Source organism: Diaphorina citri, unplaced genomic scaffold (genome assembly GCF_000475195.1).
Source record: "Diaphorina citri unplaced genomic scaffold, Diaci psyllid genome assembly version 1.1 scaffold1007, whole genome shotgun sequence".
Classification (NCBI taxonomy): Eukaryota; Metazoa; Arthropoda; class Insecta; order Hemiptera; family Psyllidae; genus Diaphorina; species Diaphorina citri.
In genome coordinates this window covers 138,700-154,322 of record NW_007378438.1, presented here as the reverse complement: position 1 = coordinate 154,322, position 15,623 = coordinate 138,700, and the positions used below count along the sequence as shown (strand labels likewise).

Here is a 15,623-nt window from a genome sequence, read left to right as displayed (position 1 = left end):
GCAGTGAAACCCCCCTTTTTTAACTAAAAAAGGGCCTAGGTACCTATATACTTTTTTTTGGCCAAGACCTGAGGGGTAGGACAACAAGTGGATAGGTAACTCGGTACGTACTTATTTCGGAAAACTGTTCTTCAGTTGCTTTGATTCTAAAAGCATATTTGAATTTTTTCCAGTTAACTAGAGGTTCGTATAAGCTGAACTCATGGGGCTGTTTGCCCCTACACCTAACTAAGCCTTAAGGCCCGTTTCCACTTGTGAATTTCATCTGATTTTTTCCCCCAAATAATGTCCTGTAAGCAATGTAATTTAAACGAGAGTGTTCCCACTACACGCGACACAATTTTTTTTTTTAACGACAAGGTGGGAAACAGTGGGCTTTTTGTGTATGTGAACTACCTCTTTCGTAAACTTTCAGCTAGGTTATTTCATTTTTCGAGAGTTATAAAATGAACAAGCGAACATCCATTTTATATTTATTCATAACTCGTTCGATCTACACCGTGTTCCCTTGTTGTACGTTTCATGAGAATGCAAGACTGTTATTATCCGAAATAAAATCATCTGCTTTTCCTCCTGAAATGATGGAAATAAAATTAAATTAGATGATTACCTAAATGGTAGAAATAAAATTAAATTCGATGATTACCTAAATGATAGAAATAAAATGAAATTAGATGATTACCTAAAACCTAAATGATAGAAATAAAATTAAATTAGATGATTACCTAAAACCTAAAGGATAGAAATAAAATTAAATTAGATGATTACCTAAGTGTTACGTAAAATTAATTAGGATTCCAGGTATATAGGTACAAACTTCCATCACACTTTTCAGTCCTCGTACAAGGTAGGTATTTTGGTACCTTCTTCATATTTAATAAATACCTATTGCCTATACACATACTTAGAAGTGTACCTACTTTTCAGTCCTCGTACAAGGTAGGTATTTTGGTACCTTCTTCATATTTAATAAATACCTATTGCCTATACACATACTTAGAGGTGTACGTACTTTCACTTTAAAATGGGTCAGAATTTTTCCTTCAATATACATGAAAAATGAAATCTGTCAATGTAGGGATTAGGGGTCTAATTTTTCGATGATCTTACCTACATACGACCTACTTAGGTACCCTCCAATTGAAAATTTCAACCTAAGTACGAAGTGCTTTTCATGTTTTTAAATTTAAAAAGAACTTACCTTTTCCTTTGCCCATTTTCAACTACTACAACAGTTCGTGTAGGGATTAGGGGTCTAATTTTTCGATGATCTTACCTACATACGACCTACTTAGGTACCCTCCAATTGAAAATTTCAACCTAAGTACAAAGTGCTTTTCATGTTTTTAAATTTAAAAAGAACTTACCTTTTCCTTTACCCATTTTCAACTACTACAACAGTTCGTCAATTGTGTCGATTACCAAACTATTAATTTTATTTTTATGAATCAGTACCTACCTTTTCCTTTGCCCATTTTCAACTACTACAACAGTTCGTCAATTGTGTCGATTACCAAACTATTAATTTTATTTTTATGAATCAGGAGATACCTAATCACTTGAATTCAAAAGTTATGTCGATGTAAAATGTAAATAATATTTTTAGCAATCGTTGTGATTTCTATTGCGCTTTTGTGTGTTACTAAAAAATAGATGAGGATAGGTCACTACCGTAGTTCAATCTTTGGTCACTACTCACTAATGCAAATTTAGGTAACACATAGGTACATCATTATGAGTAGATGTTTTTGTAGCCCTTTCTATCTTTAGTGAGTTTAACAGACTTCATTTTACATTACCTACTCGTAATTTTCGTGACGCCAGGCAGGTACCTAGGCCATTTTCAAAATGCACCTTGGAAGCATACCTCACTCACGGAAATGGAATTATGAGTTCTGTTATTTACGTATGGTTGAGAACCAAGGTCCGGCCCTAGTTGTTGTTGTTTGTTTTTTTTTTTGTTGTTGCTTTTCAGTCCTCGTACAAGGTAGGTATTTTGGTACCTTCTTCATATTTAATAAATACCTATTGCCTATACACATACTTAGAGGTGTAGGTACTTTCACTTTAAAATGGGTCAGAATTTTTCCTTCAATAAGTCCAGTTCAGACTTATGTGGCGTATGGTACAGGTGGGCCAATAAATGGTACGTTTTTTAGGTGGGCCAATAAATGGTACACTTACCCATATAGGTATTTCTCAGGATCTACGGGTATATCACACGTTTTTGTAGGCTGGGTTTACCCACGTTCTAAATCGTGGAAAAATGACTGAAAAGAAAACAACCTACTATACTTATACGTACATAGAACTTGAAAATTTCGAAAACAATGGCATATACAATATTCATTATCCAATTAGTTTATTATTCTTGGTAGGAATACAAAAGTATCAACAAAAGGGTGAGTAGGTACATTATTCTACATAAAAGACAATTTAAACAGAAGGCACAAATCAGTAGGTACATCAGATTGAGAGCGAGTTCACAAAAGGTATAGTCTGCTGAGATCCCATTGTATTTACCATTCCTGATGCATCTGTCAGTGGGTAGCTCGTATTAGAGGCATATTACTTCTTTCCTCCTCCTGAAAATAAAAGTGAGGTAAATTTATTTTCTCAACGGAAAGTGATAAGTTTTGTCTATCTACACTACATATCTATCTCGAATTTACAACCATCATTATCATTACCTATACTTGGAGATAGTTACCTATGTACCTACAGTGAGTTCACAAAAGGTATAGTCTGCTGAGATCCCATTGTATTTACCATTCCTGCATCTGTCAGTGGGTAGCTCGTATTAGAGGCATTTTACTTCTTTCCACCTCCTGAAAATAAAAGTGAGGTAAATTTTATTTTCTCAACGGAAAGTGATAAGTTTTGTCTATCTACACTTTTTTTTTTTTTTTGAACATCACACTACGTCCCTAGGGACAATTACAGTGTAACTAATATTAGGGACAATTACAGTGTAACTAATATTACAGTGTAACTTAGGAACGATTTTTCCAACTTTTTTTTATCGACCTAGAACTCAAAAGATACCTACTTACAAAATCTGGGTTTTAGAATCATGATTATAATCACTACATATCTATCTCGAATTTACAATCATCATTATCATTACCTATACTTGGAGATAGTTACCTATGTACTTACTATCCACCAGAATCATGATTATAATCACTACATATCTATCTCGAATTTACAATCATCATTATCATTACCTATACTTGGAGATAGTTACCTATGTACCTACTATTCACTATCGCGACCCTGTACCCTTTACCCATAATGGTAACTCTTCCCGCGGTTGCCAGTCCTTGAAACTTATGGAATTTGGTAAATCATATAGCAACAAAGGTCTTCAGAATTTTCCCTTTCTTTTTCGACCTTCTCTTTTGACATGATCTACAATCTTATGCTTACCTTTCTTCCCACCCGGTTTTCCTGCCGGGGCTTTCTCAGTTGTTTTGGCAGCTGCAGCGCCCGCCTTTGTAGGAGCAGCGGCAGCTGACTTTTTCTGAGAAAAAATAAGTAAATGCATAAATTGATGAAATTAACAATTCCTTCATAGCAATAACAAACAGTAGTAAGCTAGCCTTGTTTAACTTGGAAGGTAGTGCGTCTATCTCATTGCGAGTACCGATTCAAACCGATTGGATTTCACAATTAGTATTAAAACGCAAGGATAGAAAAAAATATGTTGCGATATTAACGCACTACCCGATTTGACAACTAAGTAAATGGTGTCGCACATACTCCTATGTAGGAATATATATGTATTTTATTCGAAGCGCCAACTGTCAGAGTGTACAAAAAAAATCGCATATGTAATGTTTTCATGTTGTTTACAGGATGATAAAAATGATCCTGTTGTTGTGTTGCATTCACTGATTGCCTTAGAGAAATTTGCACACCACAAGGAAAAAGAGGTTAAAGAAGCAGGAAGATTGAATATTTATGTACCTATCAAAGATGTAAACAGTAACAAAGGGATTCCAATCCACTGGTTGTTTACTTCAACATTTACTGTCAGCTAATGCCTTCAGTGATTAAATGGATGGAATGTTTTCATGTTGTTTACAGGATGATAAAAATGATCCTGTTGTTGTGTTGCATTCACTGATTGCCTTAGAGAAATTTGCACAAACTAGTAAGTGATAAAATATTGATGGATAGCAAGTTGAGAAATTATTTACTACCTACTAAGTGATAAAATATTGATTGATAGTAAGTAAATGATAAATCACTTAATGATAAGGACATGTCATATTGGTACCTATAATAGCAACCAGTAAGAGAGCTCCATTAACTGATATCCTAGTGAAACATTTGAGTTTAGAAAGTATAACAAAATTTGCACAAACTAGTAAGTGATAAAATATTGATGGATAGCAAGTTGAGAAATTATTTACTACCTACTAAGTGATAAAATATTGATTCATAGTAAGTAAATGATAAATCACTTAATGATAAGGACATGTTATATTGGTACCTAATAGCAACCAGTAAGAGAGCTCCATTAACTGATATCCTAGTGAAACATTTGAGTTTAGAAAGTATAACAGGTAAAGTGAGAATAAGATTTATAGGGATATGGGGGACACTCACAAGTCTAGGGACATTCAAAACCTCCCTGGGCTCACATTGAAAGAAAAACAAGTGGTTGGGTGGAAGAGCTCCTTAAGGAGAATCCTGCCACTTAGAAGGATATAAAAAAGAAATTGAGAAAATCTCAAGTGTATTGCTATGATTTCCACTAAAGTTGTAAAGCGAATTTAAAATGAGAATAATGATACAAATATGATTTTCCATTCCACAGGTGAAAACAAAATCACCATCAAGAAATATTTCGAGCTGGAGAATCGAACCCCACTCCTGGCTCTGGAATCCATGTTGAATTCTAATGATCAGGTGCGGGCTCAAGTGGGATTCTGTGCTCAGTGGTGTCTAGATAACCTATGTAAGTAATTAACTTGATATACTTAACACTGGGGAGGGGAAAAAACAGTGATGAGTGGTGGATCCGTACAAAGGACAGGTCAACCACTAGTTAATAATAAATATCATGATTATTGATTAAATAATTACCCACCTACTTAAGTACCTACAGTCATATGACTATCAACCAAGTTTATTCTAAGGAAATAATTGTTTTCTGTTTTTATTTTAGGGGAAAAAACAGTGATGAGTGGTGGATCCGTACAAAGGACAGGTCAACCACTAGTTAATAATAAATATCATGATTATTGATTAAATGATTACCTACCTAAGTACCTACAGTCATATATGATTATCAACCGAGTTTATTCTAAGGAAATAATTGTTTTTTGTTTTTATTTCCAGTTCCTGTGCCAAATAGAAAATACACATACGAGCTAATGAATCTGAAGCACATTCACGCGATGCTCAATGTAAAGGATGCCAGCGAATATCTGAAAATATCTCCTGATGGACTGGAAGTAAGATTTCTCATTCCATGTTGTTCTTTGTTTTTTTTTTTTTCTAAATAGATAGGTCTATTTTTGCTATAAAGGTGTGTCCAAACATAGTCGACCTGCCGTCGATTGACAAGGTGAATTTATGTTGTCTAGAGAGAATGGACGGTTCAGTCGACATCGATCGATTTCTGTCAACTATGTATGGACGCGGACACACCGCGGACCTTGAGAGTTAGAGCTAGAACCATATCTAAATACGGCTTTGTGTCGACCCAACACCTAAACGGGAAGTTAGATAGGTCTATTTTTGCTATAAAGGTGTGTCCAAACATAGTCGACCTGCCGTCGATTGACAAGGTGAATTTATGTTGTCTAGAGAGTATGGACGGTTCAGTCGACATCGATCGATTTCTGGCAACTATGTATGGACGCGGACACACCTTGAGAGTTAGAGCTAGAACCATATCTAAATACGGCTTTGTGTCGACCCAACACCTAAACGGGAAGAAAGACTAGCCCAAATTTCCTCACGCTATATCAATAGCGAAGGTTGAGTGCGAAGGGCATCCCGCTCGGAAAATTTTGTTTAGCCAAAATCAGTTGGCCTCAAAGCGATCACTCTAAAGCTGATTGAGAGGCCGACGACAAACGCCGACCCCATCTGAACATGGGAAAAGGCGAAGAAGAAATAATACCGCAAATTGCGGTACCGCAATAATAGCCCTGTTGCTTTGAGTGCAAAAAAAAAAATCGAGAGAAAGAGAGGTTTAATAGCGAGAACTTGAAACAAAAGAGTCCTATCGTACCGAAATCGATGAAATAAGGAAGACAGTATACAGGATAGAAGAAAGCCAGCCGTTCCGAGAACGAGAATCTGTTGGAATTGAACCCGTGACGTAGCGCTTAGAAGGCAGGCGCCAGTATACAGGATAGAAGAAAGCCAGCCGTTCCGAGAACGAGAATCTGTTGGAATTGAACCCGTGACGTAGCGCTTAGAAGGCAGGCGCGATACCTTCCAAGCTTTGAAACAAAGGACGTACAAAACAATTTTATTTTCAATTACGTAACAACTTGGGTGGTCTATGGTTTGAAACTTTGAAAGTAATCTGTGAGAAATTCTATGGTTCCTTCGATAGAGGATCAAGCTTTGAAACAAAGGACGTACAAAACAATTTTATTTTCAATTACGTAACAACTTGGGTGGTCTATGGTTTGAAACTTTGAAAGTAGTTTGTGAGAAATTCTATGGTTCCTTCGATAGAGGACAGCCTGTATAAATTATATTTTTATATAACATGAATCATTTTCCCATAAGACATTATTATTTTATCCGTGTAATATTACGAAATAAAGAAATCCATATATTTTTCATGACTCACAAACCATCATTTGAAAAAGGCCTTCTGCGATGTTCTTTGAATATCCGTTTATTTATTTATTTTAATTACCCATATGTATTTCTTTGAATGAGAAAATAATAATAATTGACCTATTCTTTGGTTGAAAGGAAGATTTTAGGAGAGGGCGCACCAAAGACATTCCCTTCCATGTAACTCAGCTCTACATAAATATAATAACACCTTCGAAACATCGAACCCCCGGGCCACAAAGTGAGTTTAAACTCTTTTTGTGGCCCCGGACCTAAAATAAAATGTCATCAGTTATTTGGTTGAAAGGAAGATTTTAGGAGAGGGCGCACCAAAGACATTCCCTTCCATGTAACTCAGCTCTACATAAATATAATAACACCTTTGAAACATCTAACCCCCGGGCCACAAAGTGAGTTTAAACTCTTTTTGTGGCCCCGGACCTAAAATAAAATGTCATCAGTTATTATTACTGTATTTTTCATTGGGTAAAAATGTATCTTATCTAGGATGTCTAATCTAATTTAACCTAATCAAGAATAAAATTCCATGTCTCCGTTGGAGTTCAAACCCGCGCTCTGCGACTTAGCAATCGCTACCGCGAGGGAGGATAATGAAGAATTTTGTCACCGAATGTGGTGAAGGTGGCAATGAACACATTGAGAATAGTCACCAGAAATACTCCGGCCAGAATGAGGTTGTCGATTCGTTTGATATAGCGAGGTCTTTCCTTGTGATCGTACGGGGTGTTAATTTTGTGACGAAACACGATCAGCGTGAGTCCGACTGTTATCTGGAAGTGAAAATTTGGCACTCTTAGTGGAAGGCTTAAATAATATTATTAAGGATTTTAATAGCCCGTCCACTATACCTTTTTTTATTACTATCGTAATAATAAAGGAAGGACGGGCTAAAAAGACAGCCTTATCCGTTTAGAATAAAATCCGCCCTGGGTGGGAATCGATACTCGTAATATTTTCGTGACGCCAGGTAGGTACCTAGGCCATTTTCAAAATGCACCTTGGAAGCATACCTCACTCACGGAAATGGAATTATGAGTTCTGTTATCTACGTATGGTTGCGAACCAAGTTTCGTTTAACCAAAATGAAGCTCCGGCCCTAGTTGTTGTTGTTTTTTTTTTTTAAGAAATTTGACAGAGGGAACTGTAACTGCTAAGGTCTTATCGTCCCGAAATCGAAGAGAGAAGGAAAGCAGGATAGGAGAAAGCCAGCTCTTCCGAGAACGAACATTATCTCATCAGGATAAAATACGCCCCGGGCGGAAATCGAACCCGTTTACAAGGCAGACGCGCTACCAACTAAGCTAACTAGGTGGACAGCCTTTTATTTTATTTACCTACGTATTTATCCTATTGTGTAGTGAAAGGCACGTTACTTTTACTCATGTGCAATTTGAACTGTTCTTATGAGACACAATAGTTCCCTTTATGGGTGGTTAACTGCTCGAAAGAAATTCAGAGACTTGAAATTTGGTATGTAGGCCACAAATGTGATAAGGCTGCAACACAAAACTTTTGGTTAAGATCGGTGCAGCGGTTGGCGGCATTTCGGTCGCTTTTTGGCCGTATTCGTATCTGGAAGTGAAAATTTGGCACTCTTAGTGGAAGGCTCAAATAATATTATTAAGGATTTTAATAGCCCGTCCACTATACCTTTTTTATTACTATCGTAATAATAAAGGAAGGACGGGCTAAAAAGACAGCCTTATCCGTTAAGAATAAAATCCGCCCTGGGTGGGAATCGAACTGACCTAGTGATTCAGCTAGTCGTAATAATAAAGGAAGGACGGGCTAAAAAGACAGCCTTATCCGTTTAGAATAAAATCCGCCCTGGGTGGGAATCACTGACCTAGTGCTTACAAGTTTGGTGCGCTGCCTTTGAAGCTCACTAGGCTATAGTGTACTTTTTCTTACACCCTGTTGGAACGAAAACCTCGAGAACTGTTCTTATATTTGGTGCGCTGCCTTTGAAGCTCACTAGGCTATAGTGTACTTTTTCTTACACCCTGTTGGAACGAAAACCTCGAGAACTGTTCTATGTCAAGCAATATCAAGGCCCAAATTTCGACGCCAAACAATTGGGCGCGACCCTGAGCCAGCTGAGATTTTGAGCAGTTTTCCGCCACTGAGTTTTTCATGTAGGTATGTACGTTTTAGGAATCATAGGAACAGGAAAAATCCAACTAGGAAGAGGAACCCTATGGACTTGCTTCAAGCAGGTAGCAAATGTGTATTTTGGGAAATGAGGAAAAACAAATATCGAGCACGTAGGTAATTAAAATCATTTTAAGTAAAGATAAATTAATGTAAAACCTAGGAGTATGAAAGGAATTAAATTTAATCACTTGGGAAATTCAGAGACTTGAAATTTGGTATGTAGGCCACAAATGTGATAAGGATGCAACACAAAACTTTTGGTTAAGATCGGTGCAGCGGTTGGCGGCATTTCGGTCGCTTTTTGGCCGTATTCTTGTGCAATTTGTTGTTTTTAATATTTTTGTGCACTTTGCCAATGTCAAGCAATATCAAGGCCCAAATTTCGACGCCAAACAATTGGGCACGACCCTGAGGCAGCTGAGATTTTGAGCAGTTTTCTGCCATTAAGTTTTTTTTTATCTACGTTGGGAGTCATAGGAACAGGAAAAATCCAACTAGAAAGAAGAACCCTTTGGACTTGCTTTAAACAAGTTTTCTAGCGAACTTGTGTAGGTACTTGGAGAAATGAATTTGGTAATAATGCTAAAAGTGCAGTCTACAATATAAAGGAAAAAAAAAAACAAATAATATGTAGTATGTAGTACGTTTGATGAAAATCATTTTAAGTAAAGATAAATCAAAGCAGTTTTCCGCCATTGAGTTTTTCATGTAGGTATGTACGTTTTAGGAGTCATAGGAACAGGAAAAATCCAACTAGGAAGAGGAACCCTATGGACTTGCTTCAAGCAGGTAGCAAATATGTATTTTGGGAAATAAGGAAAAACAAATATCGAGCACGTAGGTGATTAAAATCATTTTAGGTAAGTAAAGATAAATTAATGTAAAACCTAGGAGTATGAAAGGAATTAAATTAAATCACTTGAATGGATTGAATTGAAGTAGATGTCATTACCTATTGTCATCACTCTCTGAAGGCACGCAGAGAGGTACTCCACCTTGGAAAAAACCTGAACGCACACCTCTGCGCTTACCATTTGATGTCATCGTGTGAATCGGCTTTCAAATTTTATTTTTTCTCTGTGCTGGATTGCATCAGCATTCAGCTCGGATTTTCAAAAAATAGAGATGTGTTTTGAGGTTAGAAAGTGCCAGTCCTCAACTTTTTTCTTTTTTCTGAAATTTATTTCTTTTTAGAAGGAAAGGAATCATTTCTATTCTTTATTTTCATCAAATCTACGCTTTAATAATAGTACTTTCCATCAAAAGTGTCTCCCTTTCTTACTGGACCCAATCTCAGTAAAAATCCTTGTTTACAGATTGCTGATAAAAATCTGGTTATCAAAAGGAGACTTTAAGATTAATCCTAAGGGAGGGAACTGTAACTGCTAAGGTCTTATCGTCCCGAAATCGAAGAGAGAAGGAAGATACTAAAAAATAGATGAGGATAGGTCACTACCGTAGTTTCAATCTTTGGTCACTACTCACTAATGCAAATTTAGGTACCTAACACATTTTTCACCTTTACCCGGTTATTAGATTTTGGTTCAGCGATGACATTTTTGCTTTCATCTTCAGGTTTGAATTTCGTGTTGCGGGTGATTTTTTCACCTTTACCCGGTTATTAGATTTTGGTTCAGCGATGACATTTTTGCTTTCATCTTCAGGTTTGAATTTCGTGTTGCGGGTGATGGGTTGAAGCTCTTGCTCAACGGGTGACATAGTTGGATTTATTACTTGGGATTTCATTGAATTGGTTTTGTCTATTATGACGATTAGTGAGGTTGAGCTGATCCTGGTTCGAATTGAAATATGTATGTAGTGTTTTAACAGCAAATATAGAGCCTCTCTAAGACTAGAGAACCTTATCCGTAAAAATGATATTTTTGGTTAATCAGCGGTAAACAGACTTAAATAAATTTATTTTAATGTTTTGCTGCCTAAATTTTGCACTTAAATTAACTAACACACACTGACTGAATAAAATTAATTTGAAGAGATTTTCAAGTAGGTACCAATATTATATGTAAAAATGAACACAAATGAAATATTATGTAATTGATAAGAACTTTTTAACAGCAAATATAGAGCCTCTCTAAGACTAGAGAACCTTATCCGTAAAAATGATATTTTTGGTTAATCAGCGGTAAACAGACTTGAATAAATTATTTTAATGTTTTGCTGCCTAAATTTTGCACTTAAATTAATTAACACACACTGACTGAATAAAATAATTCGAAGAGATTTCCAAGTAGGTACCAATATTATGTAAAAATGAACACAAATGAAATATGTAATTGATAAGAACTGGATCGCAAGTTGTGCAAAAAAAAGTAAAAATGAAAACGGTATGAAAAAGAAAAAAAGGACTAAAAATACAAATGGAATAATTGATAAGAGCTGGACTGATGTCAAGCAATATCAAGGCCCAAATTTCGACGCCAAACAATTGGGCGCGACCCTGAGCCAGCTGAGATTTTGAGCAGTTTTCCGCCATTGAGTTTTTCATGTAGGTATGTACGTTTTAGGAGTCATAGGAACAGGAAAAATTCAACTAGGAAGAGGAAGTTGAGGAACCCTATGGACTTGCTTCAAGCAAGTAGCAAATATGTATTTTGGGAAATGAGGAAAAACAAATATCGAGCACATAGGTAATTAAAATCATTTTGAGTAAAGATAAATTAATGTAAAACCTAGGAGTATGAAAGGAATTAAATATCACTTGGATGGATTGAATTATTGAAGTAGATGTCATTACCTATTGTCATCACTCTCTGAAGGCACGCATAGAGGTACTCCACCTTGGGAAAAACCTGAACGCACACCTCTGCGCTTAACATTTGATGTCATCGTGTGAATCGGCTTTCGAATTTCATTTTTTCTCTGTGCTGGATTGCATCAGCATTCAGCTCGGATTTTCAAAAACTAGAGATGTGTTTTGAGGTTAGAAAGTGCCAGTCCTCAACTTTTTTCTTTTTTCTGAAATTTATTTCTTTTTAGAAGGAAAGGAATCATTTCTATTCTTTATTTTCATCAAATCTACGCTTTAATAATAGTACTTTCCATCAAAAGTGTCTCCCTTTCTTACTGGACCCAATCTCAGTAAAAATCCTTGTTTACAGATTGCTGATAAAAATCTGATTATCAAAAGGAGACTTTAAGCTTAATCCTAAGGTAAGATTCCTTTCAAAGAACCGGTAACATGATAAAGTTATCCTTTCAAACGTTCATCGCCCCTCATTAGACTCATCAAGTCATCACTTTACCATAGCCAAGTACAATAAAGCAGAATAACCTGGTACCTACTTCATGTATGTCAGACTTTAAGATTAATCCTAAGGTAAGATTCCTTTCAAAGAACCGGTAACATGATAAAGTTATCCTTTCAAACCTTCATCACCCCTCATTAGACTCATCAAGTCATCACTTTACCATAGCCAAGTAGGTACAATAAAGCAGAATAACCTGGTAGTTACCTACTTCATGTATGTCAGATGAAGTTGGGGGTAATGTTTTTCTTAGGTTGGAGTTCACCAGAATCAAGTAGAGCTAAAACATGTGTCTTTAAGATTAATCCTAAGGTAAGATTCCTTTCAAAGAACCGGTAACATGATAAAGTTATCCTTTCAAACCTTCATCACCCCTCATTACACTCATCAAGTCATCACTTTACCATAGCCAAGTAGGTACAATAAAGCAGAATAACCTGGTACCTACTTCATGTATGTCAGATGAAGTTGGGGGTAATGTTTTTCTTAGGTTGGAGTTCACCAGAATCAAGTAGAGCTAAAACATGTGTAAATCTAGGGTATTACATTAATTAAAACCTTTTCTTCTACTTCCAGGTTAAAATCCAAAGATCAAAATGCCATTGTCGTGTAGATTCTATGCAGAAAAGTATCCAGAAGTTGAAGATGTTGTCATGGTAACTGTGATCAGCATAGCTGAGATGGGTGCCTATGTACATCTGCTAGAGTACAACAACATTGAGGGCATGATCTTGCTCTCAGAATTGTCCAGGAGGCGTATTAGATCCATCAACAAATTGATCCGAGTTGGCAAGACAGAGCCTGTAGTTGTCATTCGAGTTGATAAAGAAAAAGGTAAAATTTATACCTAATAATAAATTATATTTTACATTGAAATATAGAGATATTACAATAGTTTGTAAAATTTTACTGTACATGAAGTTCATGTTGAGATCCATCAACAAATTGATCCGAGTTGGCAAGACAGAGCCTGTAGTTGTCATTCGAGTTGATAAAGAAAAAGGTAAAATTTATACCTACCTAATAATAAATTTTATTTTACATTGAAATATAGAGATATTACAATAGTTAGTAAAATTTTACTGTACATGAAGTTCATGTTGAAAAAATCATGGGCAGTTGAATTGGCAAGGTTTCTTGTTCAGTTCTATGATGATATCCTCTTGATGTAGACCCGCTCTGAAATCAGGACAGGAATTTTGTAAGCTCGCTACAAACTAACAGATAAAGCCTCAGAAGTATGTGACAAGTGATACTAGGGTGGTTTATGGACCACACAACTAACTTTGAGGTGGTGTATTGGGCAAGACACTCGCCTAGTAATCGAGAGGATGTGGGTTTAATTCCAGCCGAGGTACGGAATTTTATACTCAAAATTGTTTGGAAAAACGCAACTGTCAAAGTAGCCTACTGCTGGGGTATAGGTACTCTTTCGTCCTATAGCACTATTAACTTACAAATAGGCAGGTGAATTGTACATGACTCTCCAAATGAGTACGCCATGGGTGAGATCATAAGGAATATGTCGATCCCGTCTTAATTGTTCTATCAGCTTTTCATTCAGTGTGAGCATTGTGATTCCTATGTATTTCTTGTGAGTGATGGTTCGATCTATGTCTGAAAGTCAAAGAGGAAGTAAATGATCTCCATTAAATTATCCACGATAATATTAAATATAGTAATTGAGGACGGAGGGCCAGCCTAGTTATTTTGGAAGGTAGCGCGCCTGCCTTGTAAGCGTCAAGTCGCGGGTTCAATGCCCGTCCGGGCGAACTTTATCTTAAACAGAGAAGGATCGATCGTCTTTGTCCTCTTTCTCTCTTTAATTTCGGTAAGATAAGACTTCCGTACGGAGGTCTGATTTTCCTTTTGAATATGCACAAAATTTACCTTTTCTCTTATAATTTGTCAGAAATTCAATAGCATAATCAATAGGAATTGCAAATGAAATGCCAGCTGTCACCTTCATGGAGTTGATTCCGATGACTTCACCATCTAGATTCACTAGAGGACCTCCGGAATTTCCAAACTAAATATGGCAAAAACTGAGGTGGGCCAATAATTGGAACCAAATGGGCGAATAATAGGAACATCATTCTGAAAAGTGGGCGAATAATAGGAACACTCGCCTTTTTTCACTTGATGGAAATTTTCGGAAAATCGGTAGACTATTATTATTTCGCTATAAATACATTCTATTAAGGACTAAATTCCGCTTCAAATGAACCTAAGATCACTATTCCAAAATAATTAGGACCAGAGATATAAGTGTTTTTGTCTGGAAAAACCCTTAGGTGGGCGAATAAATGGTACACTTACCCTAACTGGTTCCCACTTTTAATTGCAAATAATTAAGTAGTGAGGTATTGGAGCTATAACATAGGCTTATAATTTATTTGTCTGCTGTTCTTCATTCCTTAAGTATTCATCAAATTCTCACAGGGCATCAAACGTGTGCCCTCCTGTTTACCAAGTAAGCACCTTGACCATTATGCCCGTGAGACTCATTGCTTCATTTCTCTTCTGGTTTTCCCTAACATCCCATACAGATCTCTCTCCATTGCTTTTTGAGAAACCTTGAGAGCTTGAATTGACTTCACTATTTGATTTTACTTTCCAGTAATGACCACTGTCACTCCAGAGAAGGCAGATGGACTCAAAGCTCTCCAGGAAGCAATAGACACAATCAAGGCAAAGATAGAACAACTGGGAGGAGTGTTCCAAGTTCAAATGGCGGTAAGTATTCTGTTGATGAGCATGATGTCTGTATTTTATATTGGACCTCTCTTAGAGAATTACTTTGCACCAAGGCCAATCATGTACTTACATCTACATGATTGAATTAATTTTGTCATAGTCAAAACTCCCAAACAGATTTATTCAATTCGGATGTAATTTGGCAACCATGGTAATTATTTATGGGAAATTTGTTCAATAGATTTTGAAATCTATCGGGAGCGCGTATGGGTCCTTTTCTTCAAGCAAGTTTTTCAGTTCCCTGAACCACTTGTTATGTACTTATTTAAAGATAAAAAAAAAAACAATTTTTATGTCGTTGTGTACTGATCTTAAGATAAAAATCAATTATCTCCGATTTCGCTTCTTCCAGCCTAAAGTGGTGACGGCAAGTGACGAGGCTGAGTTGGCCAGACAAATGGAACGCGCCGAGGCTGAGAATGCAGAGGTGGCCGCTGATGATGATGAAGACGAAGAAGACTTCGATAATGAGCGAGATGGTGATGAAGGAGAGGATGAGGAAGAGGGAGAGAACGAAGATTGAAATGGAGTGGAATAGAAAACGCGTCGATAATGAGCGAGATGGTGATGAAGGAGAGGATGAGGAAGAGGGAGAGAACGAAGATTGAAATG

At 36.6% G+C, this 15,623-nt stretch overlaps 2 protein-coding genes and 1 long non-coding RNA gene across 3 annotated transcripts; 1 reads left to right on the top strand and 2 right to left on the bottom strand.

Annotated features, from left to right (window-relative positions):
* Positions 1–2,723: 2,723 nt before the first annotated feature.
* Positions 2,724–3,544, bottom strand: LOC103513676. The gene is made up of 2 exons (XR_003392731.1): positions 3,430–3,544; positions 2,724–2,828 (listed from the first exon to the last, which is right to left on the bottom strand). It is a non-coding gene; the product is annotated as an uncharacterized LOC103513676 (long non-coding RNA).
* Positions 3,545–7,126: 3,582 nt separating this feature from the next.
* LOC113469262 lies at positions 7,127–10,707 on the bottom strand. Its single transcript, XM_026826820.1, has 2 exons — positions 10,514–10,707; positions 7,127–7,626 (listed from the first exon to the last, which is right to left on the bottom strand). The coding sequence occupies exons 1-2, from the start codon at positions 10,705–10,707 to the stop codon at positions 7,407–7,409; spliced, it is 414 nt and encodes a 137-aa protein (XP_026682621.1). The 3' UTR covers positions 7,127–7,406.
* Positions 10,708–11,931: 1,224 nt separating this feature from the next.
* On the top strand, positions 11,932–15,557 carry LOC103513682 (eukaryotic translation initiation factor 2 subunit 1). Its single transcript, XM_026826819.1, has 4 exons — positions 11,932–12,159; positions 12,831–13,094; positions 14,875–14,990; positions 15,364–15,557. Exons 2-4 carry the CDS (start codon positions 12,851–12,853, stop codon positions 15,532–15,534), a joined length of 531 nt encoding a protein of 176 aa, XP_026682620.1. The 5' UTR covers positions 11,932–12,159; positions 12,831–12,850; the 3' UTR covers positions 15,535–15,557.
* Positions 15,558–15,623: the final 66 nt, after the last annotated feature.

What these genes read in the sequence shown, in the direction of transcription:
- LOC113469262 (XM_026826820.1), bottom strand. Translation starts at nt 10,707, where the DNA reads ATGTCACCCGTTGAGCAAGAGCTTCAACCCATCACCCGCAACACGAAA. An exon ending in AACCAAAATCTAATAACCGG is followed by an intron (nt 7,627 to 10,513) that starts GTAAAGGTGAAA and finishes CCTTCCACTAAG; the next exon opens with AGTGCCAAATTTTCACTTCC.
- LOC103513682 (XM_026826819.1), top strand. Translation starts at nt 12,851, where the DNA reads ATGCCATTGTCGTGTAGATTCTATGCAGAAAAGTATCCAGAAGTTGAA. An exon ending in TGATAAAGAAAAAGGTAAAA is followed by an intron (nt 13,095 to 14,874) that starts TTTATACCTAAT and finishes TTTACTTTCCAG; the next exon opens with TAATGACCACTGTCACTCCA. An exon ending in TGTTCCAAGTTCAAATGGCG is followed by an intron (nt 14,991 to 15,363) that starts GTAAGTATTCTG and finishes CGCTTCTTCCAG; the next exon opens with CCTAAAGTGGTGACGGCAAG.